Source organism: Lutjanus erythropterus, chromosome 10 (assembly GCF_056507025.1).
Source record: "Lutjanus erythropterus isolate fLutEry1 chromosome 10, fLutEry1.hap2, whole genome shotgun sequence".
Taxonomy (NCBI): Eukaryota; Metazoa; Chordata; class Actinopteri; order Lutjaniformes; family Lutjanidae; genus Lutjanus; species Lutjanus erythropterus.
The window spans coordinates 14528090-14545225 of NC_139326.1; the positions used below are offsets into that span (position 1 = coordinate 14528090).

At 40.5% G+C, this 17136-nt stretch overlaps 1 protein-coding gene across 2 annotated transcripts in view; it reads left to right on the top strand.

The window, feature by feature from the left end:
* kremen1 (kringle containing transmembrane protein 1) overlaps window positions 1-17136 on the top strand; it is a 77770-nt gene that overhangs the window by 57696 nt on the left and 2938 nt on the right. Inside the window, exons 4-8 of one of the 2 annotated variants that reach the window (XM_084728352.1) lie at window positions 6489-6613; window positions 8448-8601; window positions 9455-9787; window positions 15032-15271; window positions 15879-15963. In XM_084728352.1, the coding sequence (XP_084584478.1) occupies window positions 6489-6613; window positions 8448-8601; window positions 9455-9787; window positions 15032-15271; window positions 15879-15963 (937 nt within the window). The remainder of the gene's footprint in view (window positions 1-6488; window positions 6614-8447; window positions 8602-9454; window positions 9788-15031; window positions 15272-15878; window positions 15964-17136) is intronic. The other variant, XM_084728353.1, reaches the window with a different exon arrangement.

The following is a 17136-nucleotide window of genomic DNA, read 5'->3' on the forward strand; positions in this document are numbered from 1 at the left end:
CTGGCATTTACTGTAGCTTATAGACCAACAATGGATAAGTGCCTTGTACAACCCCACTTCAAATAATCCTAACTAGCCCTTTAAGTGACAAATTAAAAAAAAGAAACTGCTGCTACTGCACTGTCCCATCTCACCCTGAAAATGTGAAGTAGCTCAAAGAGTCGTATTACTGTCATGTTTGCCTCTAACCTGTCATATAACACAGCCCTTAATCCTGCAAGTGTGCACCACAGTGTCTTGCTAAATGATTCAAACAACCATATTAATCCATTTATAAAGCTTTTGGGTGGCTGTGGCACACAAAAAAAAATATTGCACATGATTTATTGCTGGTCTGAAGGAGTCTGAGGACTTTGTCTTAAATGTTGAGTCATCTGTCAAACACAGTTCCGCATGGCAGCGAATCATGGCTGCAGCCAAAATCTCGCCGGTCACTTTACGGTCAGCAAATGTTTGGTGAGAGGCAGGGAACGGCCTGATCTCTGCCAGTCTGTTTCACTTCATTTCACCCCCCTCTCCCCTTTGTCACTTTTCCAGTCTGTGGCGGACATTCTTGAGGACAACAATTTGTGTGGAATCTGAAACATGTCACACTTTTTCCCCCAAAAGCCTTTGTGCCTCATTCTTGCATAAACAGAAAGAATCTGCAGCATCTGTTGTGCATGTAGAGAAGCTTTTGTTCTAGCCAACAAGTTAACATTGGCAACAACTGGCAGCCCAAAGACAATGCACGTGTGTGGTCTATGAATGTTACTTTGGTTCACGAAGGCACGTTTTGAGTGATGCCCTCTACAATGATTTTATAAATATTTAAATTGGGTTACATGCTTATCCATATTTTCTTTTTTCTTTTGCAGAAACCAGTATATTCCAAAATTGAGTCATGACAGGCTTGTGAAAATGAATCGTGTGTTTTTTTGTTTCTCGCTGCCAACAACTGGGTGCCAGTTGTTCACTGGTGGAACTCGCTGTCATCAGACGAGCAGGCAGCTTTCAACGTGCACATGTTCGAGAAGAGAAGACACACAACAACCGAAAAGCTCAGGGGATGTTCAGTTCTAGGACAGCGTTAGTTTTACAGAACCAGGGGACAAAGTGCTCCACAGTCTCTGAGCTTGTTGTCAGACTTTGCAGCAGCATCCACAAAGTATGACACAAGTTGTTGTACACAGATAGACAGGACGTGCTCCTGTGTAATATCTAACTCATGATCAAATAAATGCATTGCTATTTATAAATATATGGGGGAACTGGATAGCTGAGCTCTCTGCTACATTGCTTTTTCATTCATATTTGTATTCAGGATCATTGGAACTATTTTGCTGGACAGTAACTAAATTCACCTGCTTCTTTACAGTATTTACAATATAGGAACACTCAAAGCCAATAGCAGAATATATTAGGTAGGTACACTCAATTAAAACCAAAAGCTCATTAACAAATTATATGTCAACCACACATAAGATATGTGCTACTAATGCTACTAATATCAACAAAAATAAAGCCTAAAAACAGCAAGGCATGGTGCCACATGGGCTTATTAAACACTTTATAAACCTAAATTAATCATAAAATTGTCTTACCTTATGCAATTATACATAATTATGCTTTTTCCTGACTGCATCCATTTCATTTGTATTTTCAATTCAAGCATTATTACCCTATTGACAATTTCCGAAACAAACCATCTGGTGGGTCGATGCAGCTTAGTGCAGTGAAGAGAAGCTGTTGACATTTCCAGTGTGTATGTTTGTATTGCAAAACAAGTAAACACAATGGGATATATATTTATATTACATTTAAATTAGGTCTTAAATTGGCAGTGATAAGAGATTAAAGAAATATACTTAGTTGAAGTACTCACTTCTCCAACAACACCACAGCCAGCATGTCCTCCTTTGAAATTTCCATTCTGAGCCAGAGCAACTGTTTTTGTTCACTCGTTTCATGGCGATTAGAGTTAAAGTCATTGCAGAATGATCACTGAATGTGTCTGTTATTGAGTTGTACGAAATCTGTAATAGTCTTTTAAATGGAGTAGATGTTTGTAACAGTTAAATTGAGCAATATGTTAACGGAGTCTGGCAATCAGTAACGGAGGCATATGCTTCAACTTCAACTCCAGAGTGTGTATTTTCAGTATATCTTGGTGTATTATAACTTGTTTTACATTCACAGTTATAAATATCTGATCAACTTACAGTGTTGTCAGCAGCTTGCAGGCAACCTGCCTGAGCTTCGAGTCTGGGGAGAAGGAGATGTGGGAAATAACTCACTTCACCCATAGATCGTAATTTAAAAACGGACTCAACCTATTAACTATACAGTTACAATTCTTTAACTGGACTGTGGCACTCATTTTTAAACACCAGGGACTTACATATTTCTCTTGTATCTACTACAACTCAAAGAAATGAGAAATCTTTTATTGTTATATTACTGTATGTTCTACATCAAACAGATGTAACTCCATGATTTTGCACTACATTTTTCCAATGCTGTAGAGTCAGTTCAAAAGTCCCTGGTGATTTCATGTCCAGTTCCGGAAATTTCATTTTGAGTTTACAAAACCGCAAGAAATTAGATTTAAAAACAGGGAGCTCTTCAGTAAAGATAGATTGTGCCTCAGTTTACTTGCGCTTGGAGATGGAAATTCATTTTGAAATCGCAGATGCTTGACAAAGAACAAGAATTCTTTGTAACGTCACATGCTTTTTATTTTTACATGCCACATTGTATCTTAGAGCAGCATTAAGAACCATTTTGGACACAGTCTTCGCTCTTGTCTTTTCTGTCTCCGCCTAATGAGCTCATTTGTACCCTGCAGTCGGATGACACCAATTCCAATTAGACTCAAACGCTTTGGGGTGAGATTTTTCATACTTGCAGTGGAAATTACTTTCAGATTGTGCATTTACTTGTGTTTGTCAAATTCGTTTCATCTCCGAACACGGAAATGAAACAAGAGTAAGCCTGTTTGCATCACAATGAAAAACAAATCACAAGTGGGATATAGACTGCTGGAGGCTTTGTTGGCACTTCCAGGGCTATTACGCTGAATTTAAAGGGTTTGGAGTGTTTAATCACTGCACTGGAAACATTGCATAGTATTTGATGAATACACTGTGGATTAGGGGAGGCAGGGTGATACGTCTGACTTGAATGTGATCTGGAAAGATGTCAACATCAATCTTCTATCTATCTGTCTGGTCTGATCTGCAGTTGTTGGCGTATTTGTGTCATACATCCCCAGGTCTCACCTAACAAACAAACAAACAAACATTTTAATGCTCACTAGTTGTTCATATGATGGGCTGCAACAAGGGTCAAAACCAAGAGGGAATAAAAAAGAAAAAGGAAAATTGGGATGTGGAAGTTGTATGGAGTTTCTGCTTGTATCCTTTTCTGAAGGATAGAGCAAAGTTTGTCTGAGGTAGCAGTTAGAAACGGAAAACTTTGCTGCATTAATTTGCTGCCAGTGCTCTAATACCACTTTTGTCTATTATGGGTTAAAACTGAACCTGTGTTAAAGGGGTAGTTCTGATTATTTAATATGATGTTGTATGAGGTACTTATCTATGGTCAGTGTATTAGCTACAGTTGTTGCCGGTCGGCACACCGCCAGTTTGCAGAGAAGGACACCAGCACAGAAGATAAGGGATGTACTGCTGTGGACACGGTCCACAACAAAAGGTATTTTAGCCACTCAGAAAAGGTCTACCTAAACAATCTCTATCAGTTTAAGTGTATGCTATATTTAGAATACTTTTAACACTTTATTTAGCTGTCAGACAGCCTTTTTTGACTTGCAACCACCATTATATGAACCAGAAATTTTTCCCCTCAAACCAACCAAACTTCACAGGCAAAATCAGTAATCTTGCCTAACATAACACAGGAGTTGCTAGTCTGCTGTTGTCTTGATCTGTAAGTTTGTTTGTGTTGTGACTCAAGTGAATCGGAACTATCTAAAGTTACGCAATAACACAAACAAACTAACAGATCAAGGCAGTGGTAGATTAGAAACACTCTGTCAGAGCTGGTTGGCCCTATGCGCACATGCTACTGAAGTTGCGTAGGGCCCACAAGGTACTCAAGGGCCCCGCCTACCCCTCGTGTCAAAGCGGGTATCAGTGTTTGCAACGTTGATGAGAGGATAAAGCAGAACTAAAGACAAAACAACATCACGAGAGTGAATGGGATGAACAGTCATCAGGTAAACTTGTGCTTCCTCCTGTCCAAGTTTGATATCATTCATTCACAGTAACAACATGTTGTTGTGATATTTTGCAGTGCGGGATGCTCCTCCCTCTGTCTGTCTGATGTTAGATGTGCTGCAGTCTGTCTGTCTGTGTCGAGCGTACAGACACGTCCACGGCTGCTCTGTGACTTTGTGTCTGACAGAAGTGAGAATGAAATACAACTATTTATTACTTTTGATGAGCACCAATGTGCAGCGGCGTTTATTATAAGATAACTGCATCGTGCATGAACATGCATTCATATGCGCATGCACACTTTCCTGCAGTAGCCTTTGTGGAGACCCATCTGTCTGTCTGTCTGTCTGTCTGTCCAGACAATATATGGACATGATGAGACTCCTCTGAGGTGGCCAGAACTGTAAGAACTATTCAGATCCTTTACTGAAGCAAAAGTACTAATATCACACTGTAAAAAATGTCACTACAAGTGAAAGTCCTGCAGTCACACAACCTTACTGAAGTAAAAGTATGGAAATGTTATTTGATAAATGTACTTAAAGTAAAAGTAGTCATGTTGCAGTAAAATGTTGCCTGTCAGTGTAAATATGTCTGATGTTTTTGGATTAATATTACTGCATTAATGGTTTTGCTGTTTACTGCTGCTGTGGTGAGTTTAATCTACATCAATGCATCATTGTCTATAAGATCATCAAATGTCTGTAGCATCACTGTCCTGTGAGAACCATGTATCTCTAAGAAGTCAGAAAACATCTTTGTAGATTAAAAAGTACAGTCTTTGCTGCTGGGATGTAGTTAAGCATAAAGTTGGATAAAATGGAATTCAGGTGAAGTAGAAAATAAGTACAACACTTGATGTAAATCTGGACTGACTGATGATTGATTAAATATTGAATTTAAAATCAATCAAATGACAAATTACCAGGCAGCAGACCCAAATAACAGTGTTAAGTTTTGGTATTTTCTACATTTTATATATTGACAGATGGAGCAAACTGTTTTAAAGGAGGGACTGTAGTAGAAGCATTGGGGTGTCACATGTGACTGTGTGGCAAATGGTTTACATGGCTCTCCGGTCAGTTAGGAGGGCCCCTTAGCAGGATTTTGTTTAGGGCCCCATGGAGGTCTACCAGGTAAAATTGCTGATTGTCCGTCTGGAGTTTGGTTGGTTTGGAGGGAGCGATGTTTGGCTTGGTGGTTTCCTGTCAGAGAAGGCTATCAGATGGTTAAGTTATATTCTAAATATAGCGTACACTTAAATTGATACTGATTTTTTTAAGTGGCTAAATTCCATTTTGTTGCTGACCCTTATCCACAGCAGTTCATTGCTTAGCTTCTGTGCTGGTTACCCTCTCTGCATCTCCAAACTGGGGCCATGCTGACCATCATCCGCTGTAGGTAATACACTGATCATTGATAACTGCCTCATGCAAGGTAGTTTAAATAATGCATCTATCCCTTTGATATAGACATAAGGCGTTGGACTTGGCCTCCCTCCAGGCGTTGCCATTTATCACATACCATCTGGAAAGGCCCTACAGTATATAACAATTCTTTTCATTTCTTGGCACATCAGACTTAAAACATTTGATCACACACACACACATACACACACACACACACACACACACACACACACACACACACACACACACACACACACACACACACACACGTAGAAAACATTATATATTCCAAATCTGATGCAACGTGCTCTCACATCTGACAGGGTACATTTTCTAGATTCCAGCTCTCTCTCGCTATGACTCAAACATCCCTGTCCCTTTCACCCCACATCCCTCCCTCCACCTCCCCCTTGTCCTCCATTACCTCTTCCTGCCTCCTCCTCCTCCTCTTCTTCTCTTTTCTTCAGAGGCCATATTGTTGGCTTGCCTGTTGGCAGTTCACACATTCGAACAGGGGCCTGAATACCTCTTGAGTTTGTCACCATAAATTGTTCTTTGGGGGGGCGGGACTATGAGGCAAAGTGTTAATCACAAACATGATTATAAAACCTGAACAATGCTCAGAGGAAGCCATGAGACACATAAGGATTCAAGGCGTGCAATGTGTGTTTTGTAAAATGCAAACCAGGGACTGATCCCTGCAGTAGATCTGGGAGGAAACCCGGGCATAAAAATGACAAAAAACACCCAGGATAATTGTACAGGGAATGCTAATATCCAGCATATTCAGTCATACAGATTGCATCTGAGGTTCTGATGTTTAGCTTATGTTTTTTTTCTTCCTCTTCTTGTCTCCTTACAGTGCCTGGGAACTTGGGCTGCTTCAAAGATAGTGGTGACCCACCCACCCTGTCCGGCTCCAGCGAGACCTCCAACAAACTCACCATCCAGAACTGTATAAGCTTCTGTAGGAAACAGAGATACAAGGTAAGATTTGAACTTAAAACAAGAGATAAGTATTGATAGGAGAACACTGACACTAAAATAATGTAGGTTTTTGAGACAAACAATTTAAAAGTGAGTAAGGAAGTATATGCAGTACTGTTAAAGTCATTCAGTTACTGTAACTAATTACTAAATTTCCGTAACATGCCCAACAGTAGTCATAAGTGATGATTTAGAGGGATTATGTTTATATAAGTCTGTACATCGTCTTTTTAGGGAAAACCTGCACAGTATGCCTGTAACTCAGATTAAAGCTGGCAGCCTCTGAAGGAGGCTAAAATAGGAAGAAAGACTCAAATGTAGTTAGTGCCTCCTTTATCCTGGAACTCATACCGGAAAGTTCAAATGTGTCCTGTCACCGGATGAAAAATTGTCCAGTCAATTGCCCGTGTCATGTCTAAAATGGACACAAGCTGTCTCTTGCAATAGTCCAGCTTTTATGTAAATCATCTGCATTTATGGGCAGTTTCCTGACAGTTATTACCGCGGTGCCCAGTGCAGTCTATACCCTCTTTATTCAGCAATCAAGCTCCCTGTTTCAAACCAACCAGCGGATGACAAATCATCACAGCAATCAGGGCTGACAGCTGGAAATGAATGGTTATTAGCCCAGTGGGCACCTCCTCTTCAATGCGTTTTCCTCATCTCTGAGTCTGGCATGCCATTGTCCCTGGTATAAACAGTGCCAGGTGTTCATTTTCTGTCTCAGCAGATCCAGTTCGGCTCCATCTGCATTGACAGATACTGACAGCCTGCCCCCTCCCCTCGCAATTCAGCAGATGTTACAGGATGTGGCGGCAGATTGGCATCGTCTGCCTACCCTTGGACTGTCACTGTCCTCAATGTGCATGTGAAACGTCAGGAAGTATGGATCCCGTGTGACTGTTTGACAAAGAGCATGCCTGATTAGTTAGACAGCGATCCATTGCTTGTTTGCTCCTCCAGAAGTATGCACGCTGGTGTTACTTCATCAGATAGAATAATGCAACAAGGACGTAGCTTGATACATCTTGGCGAGAGCAGAGGCTTGATGAATTCCTATTCCATGAGAAAAGACGCAGAGTGGGAAATGATGCAGCACCTTCAGTTGTGTGAATTCATCTAGGGCCTGAAAAATGGACAATGGTGTCCTTTCGAATGCAGGACAATAGCTCTTTTGAGGATAAGCAGCCAGCGGTGGCGAGGTCACGATGTGTGAAGGTTTTGACGTTTCGCATTCCTGCTCCGGCGCCTTCAGGAAGAGTTTACTAACAGTTTTGATTTGAGAGATAGATAGGTGCTATTTCTGTTGAGGTTTATTCTCTACACCCTGTGTGCAGCTGTGTGTTTGAAAGGAGACTTCTAATCAGCTGAGAGGTTGTGGTTGTCCAGATTCAGATTACAGCATCGTGTAATCATGGGAGAAAGTGCAATTAGGGCGCTTAAGACTGAACTTGATTTAATTTCAAAGAGAGAAGGAGCTCCATGCAGTGGACTGTTTATCAGGTGTTAATACAGTCTCACTTAAAGCCGATATGAGTAAAACAACTTTGGTGGTGGTGGTGTTATGTAGTTGCAGACGTCTCATTTCTATGTAAAGTTCTTATGTAATCATGTATAACTCAATGGGAAAACTAGCTGTTTTGAATATGTTTATAGAGTTGAAGAAATGGCCAAAATGTTCATGTTTCCTCCACAAAGTTTGTTCTGTTGTGTTTTCCTCGCTGGCGCCCATGCCAAATGGATTTATAATGAATAGCATTATGGGAAGCGTTACCCAAAGTTTGTTTTGAATTGCTGATGCAATAATTTGCATAACTCCTTTTGTGTTTTGCAGCTCGCCGGGATGGAGTCAGGATATGCCTGCTTCTGTGGGAACGAAGTGGACCCGCGTGACCACGGCGAGTCACCCAACATGGAGTGTAACCATGTTTGCTTCGGCGACCACACCCAGCCCTGCGGTGGAGACGGCTGGGTCATCATCTTCGACAGTGAGTGTTAAGTGATGTCACTGTGGGGCTGACTCTTTAATCTTTTCACATCTGTGCTGTGATTTGGAAAACAAGACAATAAACTTTAATTTTAAGATTGCAGTAAGAAAGGTGATGCACTTTTCCTAATACATGACCTTTTGTGCCTTTTGTGTTGGTGCCTGCAGTTTGAATAAGCCTGTATAAAGTTGGGAACATGTTTGTCATTGTTGCCATCCTGTTAACACTTACTATAAAGTATGTTTTGTTGAATTAGGCTTCAGTTCACCTCCAGAAGGCACAGTAGTAAATTTTCTTGTCACCAACAGCTCTCCTCTCATCATCCACATCTGTGAACAGAGCGACAGCCTTCCTGCACATTAACACGTCAAGGAGTTAGTGGCACCCAGTTGTGAGCTTGTGGATTGCACAAATGTAGTCTCACTTTCCCCTTCCAAGCATGTTGAATAATCTGCAGTGGCTGTGAAAGCTGCACAAAACTGGTCTCTACAGCCAGTGTTTGCTTTGTCCCTTGTGAGATACAGTAGAAACATGGCAGTGCAACATGGCAGCATCCATGGAAGAGGTCCCGCACCCTCTGTAGATATAAAGGGCTCATTCTAAAGGAATGAAGATACAAAGATTCTTATTTTCGGATGATTATACATATTTGTTTTTTATCTCCACTAGACATAAGCCTGGAAGGGATCGTGCAATTACCCATCAACCTATTTTTTTTTGGCGTGCATCATTCATGACTGTTTATTATAGGATATTGTAGGATTGTCTGGAGGGGAACTTTAATAATGTCAACAGCTGCTAAGCTTTTGTAGCAAATAAGACTGACTACTGTGGTATCTTTTTTTTCTTCCAGCTCGAGTGGGGGCCTGCGGTGGAAACTATTCTTCTCCTTCAGGAGTGATCTACTCTCCTGACTTCCCAGACAAGTACGGGGCTGGCCGTGTTTGCTACTGGACTATCCAGGTCCCTGGATCCGCCGCCATCCTCTTCAACTTCACCTTCTTTGACATCTCCGACCAGACGGACATGGTGGAGCTACTGGACGGCTACACCAACCAGGTGGTTGCGCGCTTCGACTGGCGCAGCCCACCGCGGGAGCTGGTGAACGTCACAGGCGACTTCGTCATACTGTACTTCTACTCTGACCGTACCAACCAGGCGCAGGGATTTGCTTTGCTTTACCAAGGTAGGATTTCAACTGCTTTGTAAAATGTGATGACACTTCTGACAGACTTTCACTTCTAACATTTGGATTGAGTTCTAACAAACATCCTGAGCCACAGCGCCCTCTCAAACCCACCAAGAGCCACATTTACATGATGAGGTTCGTGCTGATTTGCTGGCTCCGTGATGGAGTTTAGCGTAGCAGCGCCTGTTAGCTCTCTGTGGCACTTGTCACACCACTGGCAAGCCCCTTTCTCTTTTCATTTGCTAGTCAATGTCTCACTGCCCCGGGTGGTACTGCATATTTAAATAATGTTTTGTTTTTCTAGGAACTCACTCTCTTATCAAGCTGCAGCAGGCTGCTCTGCTACTCCAGAGTGAGCTCCTTGGTGAATTGCACAGCGAGTTTTTATGCCACCTACATACAAAACACTGTGATACTATGCATCAAGCCTTCTGATGGCATCATTTCACTGTAGAGCAGACATCTAACTGGAGAACTATACACTCTTAGAAGTAAGGCATCCTGAAGGGTTCTTCCTGCAGGGCTGAGGCTCTACCCATAGATTATTTTCTTCTGAAGAACCCTTTCTCTGCAAAATAATTCATCAATGGCTCTTTGTAAAACTAACGGTTCCATTAGGAACACTTTACATCCAAAGAACCCTTTTTGGAGGAAAGAGTTGTTGAAGTCCATGAACAGCTCTTTCATCAAGGGTTCTTTATACCGTGATGTAAAATGGTTCTTGGTAGAACCCCCTAGGTGGGATCTAAATAAAACCCTTGGAGTATAAAAATATTCTCAGTAGAACCCCAGGAGAGGGTTCTGGGTGGATCCATTACACTATAGTAAGGTTCTCCTGTTGGGAAGAACTCTTTATGGTTCTGGTTAGTGTCTTTATCTCTAAGAGTGATGCTCACAGAGGGTTGACCTCACAGCAAATTATTTTTATCTCTCCAAACTAAAAATTCAAAGAGACCCACGTGGTGAAAGAAAAAACTGTCCTCTGTTGTTTTTACATTATGTTCTTTTAATATGAGTCTCCCTGTGAATAGTCTGAATGCACCAAAAATGATTTCATAGATTAATTTCTGGAGGCATGAGAGAAGCACACCCTGACATAACTCAGTGTAGGTGACATTCAAGCTCGCGGCTCGCTACGCTGGGAAGCAGTCTCTCCCCACTCCTCCCTCTCCGCCTCCATTTGTAATCCCGTGTCATTTTTCTTGCCGGTGGTGTTACAGTAAAAACAATATATGAAGGTCAAAATCTTCTGACCTCTGGAAAGGCGCGATCCTTTCTGCTCACTTCTCGGCTCTTGTTTTGCGTGAGGCGTCATGTAGCCAAGAAATTGAGTCTGAGACATGATATGAGAAAAGGTCACCTCCTGAAGTAATAGGTGTTTTTACAGAAATATATAGAGAAAAATACATAGCAAGTGAAGTGCGGAGACAAAAACAGAAACTGAAAGAGAAAGACAGCATTTAAACTGAGTATCAGCACTAAATACGTCTCCTCTGTGGCACACTGAGCAGTTCAAACGGTAATTTCAGGATAAACGCTCTCAGATGACGATGGCAGAGGGTTTCAGCTGAGCCCGGGTTTGAAGCTCGCTATTTTGTTTGTAAATGGAGAACATGTGGGGCGATCTGGGAACGTCTCAGTCAGGTTGAGCTATTATATGAAAGAAAAAAAAAATCCCACGCTGCTTTAACATCCAACCACCATTCATGGAAGAGTCTAAAAGGCCTGGATCAAATAGTATTTAGAAGAAGTTCTGGGTGTGGGACACATGATGGGTGGGGTTTATCTTTCAAGTGGAGTGTAGCTTGTCGGCCATTTTAAGTAGCTTCTGTCTATGAGTAGGGCTGAACCTGTTGCTATGAATGACATCATGAATGAACTCTAAAAAGATTTTCAGGGATCTATTGGCAGAATGTGACACATGGAAAATAATATACATAAGTATATTATCACTAGTTTATAATCACCTGAAAATAAGAATTGTTGCATTTTTGTTACGTCAAACAGCTGTTAATATCTACAGAGCGGGCAGGTCTTTTTCCTTGGAGGCCGCCATGTTGAACTGCCATGTTTCTACGGTAGCCCAGAATGGACAGACCAAACACTCCTGAGGGTCTCTTGCGTTTTTTTGTTGTTTTTTTTTGCAACTTTCACTGCCACCGTAGGGTCTCTTACACACTTGGAATGGGAGGATAAAGTGAGTTGGTTGCAATCTTCCAGCTCACTGCTATATCATATATTAGCATGCTACTAAATCCTACACACTAGTCCTTTAAAGTAGAGTTAATGTGCTGTTGAACAAATTCGGACTGTGAAGTATATTTTTAGCTTAATGAATACAGACTGCTGAGATAATTCATCAGTGCTACCTTCCATTTCCTAGCAGCAGAGAGTTGTGTAAACTATTATCTCTGGTGGTTCTGGACTGTTTTGATTGTTTGTGAGCCAACTGGATATTTATTACCTCATCCACCATAAAAAATATGCTTTTAAAAGTTTGTTATCCTTGTATTTTCTCAAAACATGACTGGTTGTGAGCAGATCTTTGTGATCCAGAGTTCTGTGCACTGCCTCTAACTTCTGTTAGACTTAGGAGCTAGTTTTAATGCTTAAAAGCACATGGTAGACGTTAGCCTTCAGGACTTTCTGCCAGAAAGCCCTATGCAGCAGAAATCTTTGAGATGAGACAGGTGTGTAAGAGAGAGGCGACTTGTAACTTGAGGTAACTTGTAATATACCATTTAAACCAGATTCCTGATGAAGGTCTAGTGCCGACACATTTCGAATAAATGGTATATTGCAAATTAGACAGTGTGTGGGTGTCCTTTTGTCTGACAGTCCAGAAAGTTTTCTGGCAGAAAAGCTTTATTAAGTCAGGTGACATAGTATAAAGAGCGAACTAGTCCACACCAGAAGCAGGTACACTAAAGTTAGTTGACTTATTATCTTACTATCTTCTTTCTTTTTAATATTTTCAGTTTTCTAGTTGCCGTTTAGTTAGTTTTAGGAAAAGATCATGGTGTGATCAGAAAGCCCTCAAGGCTAACTTCTCCTATGCTGAAAAGCTATTAGCAAGCAATCACCCTTGGACAAAAAATATAACAACACTTTAATTTTAGGAGTCTTTACTAACTCAGCTAATTCTGAACTACTTTTAGCCTTAGGATGTTTTATTTTTTTCTGAATGTGGCCCCAAGTTTATTATACTTACATTAATTTGAAGTCACCAATATTTTTCTTATTTCTGCTTCCTACTCACTCTCTTCAATTTTAAGAGACAGATTTTTATTGTAGTTGACTGCAATCGCAGACTGTTTATACATTTCTGAGATGTTTATCTTCACCAAACCATGCTGCATATTAAAATGTAAGAAAAATAATAAAAGAGTCGAGCAAGACACATAAATATCAGCATGACACATTCCACGTCTGTTTTCTCAGCAGCAGTGTTTCAGAAGTAGAAGAAAAGTCTCGAAATCACACAGTGATTTTAAATAAATGACATCTATGTTTAGGCGAGGTAAATGAAAGGCAGAGGAGATCTTATTTAGGATATTGCTTTCCTCTGGGAACACATAAATGAGTTGAAATAGTCCACACTCTCTGGCACTGTTCTTTTATGAAGCAAACTCTGCCCATCTGGTGCTGTAAGCAGGTTAAAACAAACAGAATTTATTGCAAACACTTTTTGAATCATGTCTCGGGCGGACAGAAAAGCTCTCAACACCACATGTTTACAGCACGCTTGAGTGTTTTTGCAAAATGCTGTTAGTATTAAATATTCACTCGTGACTCTGCTGTATATACTTTCCACAACACGGTCAACATGATGTATCCTATTACTGCATGCCTGCTGCCACAGCCCAGTTTACCCACAGGAATAATTAAAGGGGCGTTAAGTGATATGTGTGCTCAACTTGTAGAAATTACAACAACATGGCAGACCTTTTCCTCTTCTGTGTCTCTGGCACAGGACACACCACTCACCACTGCTCTCCCTGGGAGCCACGAAAGACTAAAATACACAGAGTCACGTTTTCAAGAGGTGAAATGTCACATTACAGAGAATTATAACAGTGTTCCAATTAGTGCTAAAAAATATGGCTTAAAGAAAATAATATTACTAGCTTAATAAGAAGATAGAAAGATTAAGTTTACGACCAAGACTGTAAAATCATTTAAACGTTGCAAGATGTGCAAAATTAATAACATATTTGCTTGAATAATGAAAATGACTGTTGGCTTGCCTTTTACATCTTCCCCAAACCTATTTCTACCTCTTTCTTTTTGTTGCATTGCTTAATATTCATGGGGAAAAAAAAAAATATGCAAATTAAGTAGAGCTGTATAAAGAGTTACTGTTCACAGTTTTCAGTGATTTGAATATGGGTGCTCAGTTTTGTTGTTTGTTTTGCTGTGACTGACACACAAAAGTGTCTAGTAAATTTTAAAGCAGCTATAATCAATATGTTTATGTTAACAAGAGATCATATGAGTACTGGCATGTGAAAGGGGTTGCTTTTGGTGATGAATCCACAGAAAATTAACACCCGACTCTGTTGTTCCCCTAAGGGGAAGCCATTTAAGGGAGCTGTTTTCAGCAAAATAAAAAAGCTGTTTAAACTCATGAGTGTGTGCTACCTGTTTAGCACCAAACTGCACAGATAAAGTTAACTATGAACTTGTGGAGACCAAAATCAGAACTAAAAGTGAGTTTATATTACCTGACATTTCTCAAGGTGGCCTGAAACCAGGGAAACCAGAGTACTTTTTCATGTCTGTAATTTTACTCGTACTTAAGTATACATTACAAAATGTAATCTACTTATTTGATTTTAAAGTCATTATTGAGTACAATCTGAATTCATCCAAACCTTACATCTGCGTTTTTGTAGTCAGTAAAGCTTAACGGGCCATTGAAAACATGACATACAGACAAAAACAAATTAAAAAAAATAAATAAATAATACTGTAGCAGGCACAGGTTTGGAGAGGTGACTGTGACCACTGAGCAGAACTGAGCCAGAGTTGAGAGTAATTTAGACTGAAGATGTGGAGAAACAGAAACCTTTTTCTATTGAAACGATTGTTCATTAATGTAACAGTGCTTTTTTTTTTTGTACTCTTTCCACCACTGCCAGAAACAGAACTTCAAATGATAATGTTGCTCCGTATCGGCTGGATGGATCATCAAACTTGCTATGAACGTGTCTAAATCAGCTCTTACCCTTGTTTCCCCAGCACTGAGAAGCCAAGACACCGGAACAGTAGACGCTGAAGGAGATGACGAGGATGAAGGGGAGGACGTCTCCAGCACAGCAGGGCCCCAGCTAGCTGGCGGCGTCACCGAGAGATCCAACAGCACTTCTAATGGACGTTCCTCCCAGATCCTCTACGTTATCACGTCCAGCCCCGGTAAACCGGAGCACAACATGCCAGGTCAGTGGGCTGGACGCGGCGAGACCACCGGCCACAGCGCTAGTATGTCAACACCCATGATACACTGCACCCACTGCACCTATCTCTACCTCTGCAGGGATGTTGTGGGAGGTTTCTTGGCTAGAGCTCCCATTTAGCATGACCTGGTTTCTCTGAAAGTATAAAAAATCATGTTAGTTTGATGAGAGGCTTCTGGAAGTTTTGGCCCAAAGTGACTTCCTGTGATCATATGTAGAAGTAATGCTACGTGATGCTTGTTTCTTCCTGTCAGTGACTCACAAGTGAAGTTACTTTAGGTCTCCCTGCTGATCACAATCAGGCCTTTTGTCAAAGCTATGCAGGGTGGACTGACGTGCTCCATGCTTCTTTTTTTTTTTTTTTTTACTTCACTCATATATTATTATTTCCAAACTCTGAGCGCTCTGTCTCAGAGGGCTATCTGATGTATTTCTCAGCCAGGAGAAAACAGATGTGCAATGAAAATGCGTCAATATTTCTTGACAATTTGTTGGCTGAACACTGCTAACAGGTGCACCAGATGTGCTGGAATAATTATTTTCTTGCTAATCCTTTCAGTCTGCTTCAGTTTGTTTTCATTATCGTGCTTCGGTGTCTGATGTCTTGTTCCTGTGTTCCTCCGTCTCTATAGTGTGGACCATTTACGCTCTGGCGGCTCTCCTCATACTGACAGTCATAGCCATGGTGGCAAAGCTGCTGCTGCACATTACAGTCAAGTAAGTAGGAAGATGTTGGAGGTGTGCATGAGCAACCAAGCATCAAATGTCAAAGCATTTGTCTTTACTGTAACGTTTATATTGGAGTAAAATGAAAGAACAGAACAACATCCACCTCTTTAAAGCTATAGTCGGTAACTTCGAGTTGGCAGTCCTGTCTGCCAGTTTGTCTTTTTTGATACTACCATTAGAAGTCACCAAGAACAGATTGGTTTAAATCCTACACAAGGAAAACTCACCGATTCCCCTCAAAGCAGCATCACAGGCATCTGAATTCATATTCTTGATATTTGTTGTTCTTCTTCAAGAACATTTCTTTCTTTCTTTTTCCTATTAAGTCTTTAATTTTTTCTTATTCTCCCTTGAAATTAATTTGATAGAAACAAAGACGTTTTAAGTTGGTCCAAAGCCGAGTTTTTGGTGCATGATGATTCCCAAAGTACTTTAGGGATTTAACTTTTCTCTTTCTTTTATTTCTTTTACCAAACAGCACAATATTAAATTATTTTTGTAAAGCCTCCTCACTGACCCCCGGGGAATTTCTTCAAATGCAGTACAAATGTCTCCTTGGACTGATCAGATTTTTATGGTCAAAGTTCAAAGTTCAAGGTCACTGTGAACTCACAATGTTTTTGGCCATAGCTCAAGAACTCATACGCTAGTTACGACAAAAGCAGTCTAATAGAATAAAATGATGAGGTTATGACATTTTATATCTAAAAGGTCAAAGGTCAGCTTCACTGTGACATCATTATGTTCAGCTCTCTATCAGTCTTCTGCACTCCTCTGTAAAAATAGACTCTAAGTGAGGACAAAATGTTTCTCACTGCAAATTGTTCACAGCAATCATCCATATCAATATAGTTATAACTTCCATTTTGACCAAAAATACACTTAATACCTTGAATTCTTTCAAAGTCTTCACTACATGTATTTCATGAGTCTGGACAGACATGTTTATGATTAAATTGAAAATATAATACAGTCAAAGCACAGTCTATGATACAGCTAAGGTAAAGCTGCCAATTTTAGGTCAATACAAGTATTTATTTTGACCATCAGTAGTGGCGATTGAGTTTGATAAACTTCATATTGAGTGGAAGATAATGAAGCTTATTAGCCTTCTGTAACTTCCATTAGTTTGTGTTCATAATGGACCAAGCATGAAATGAA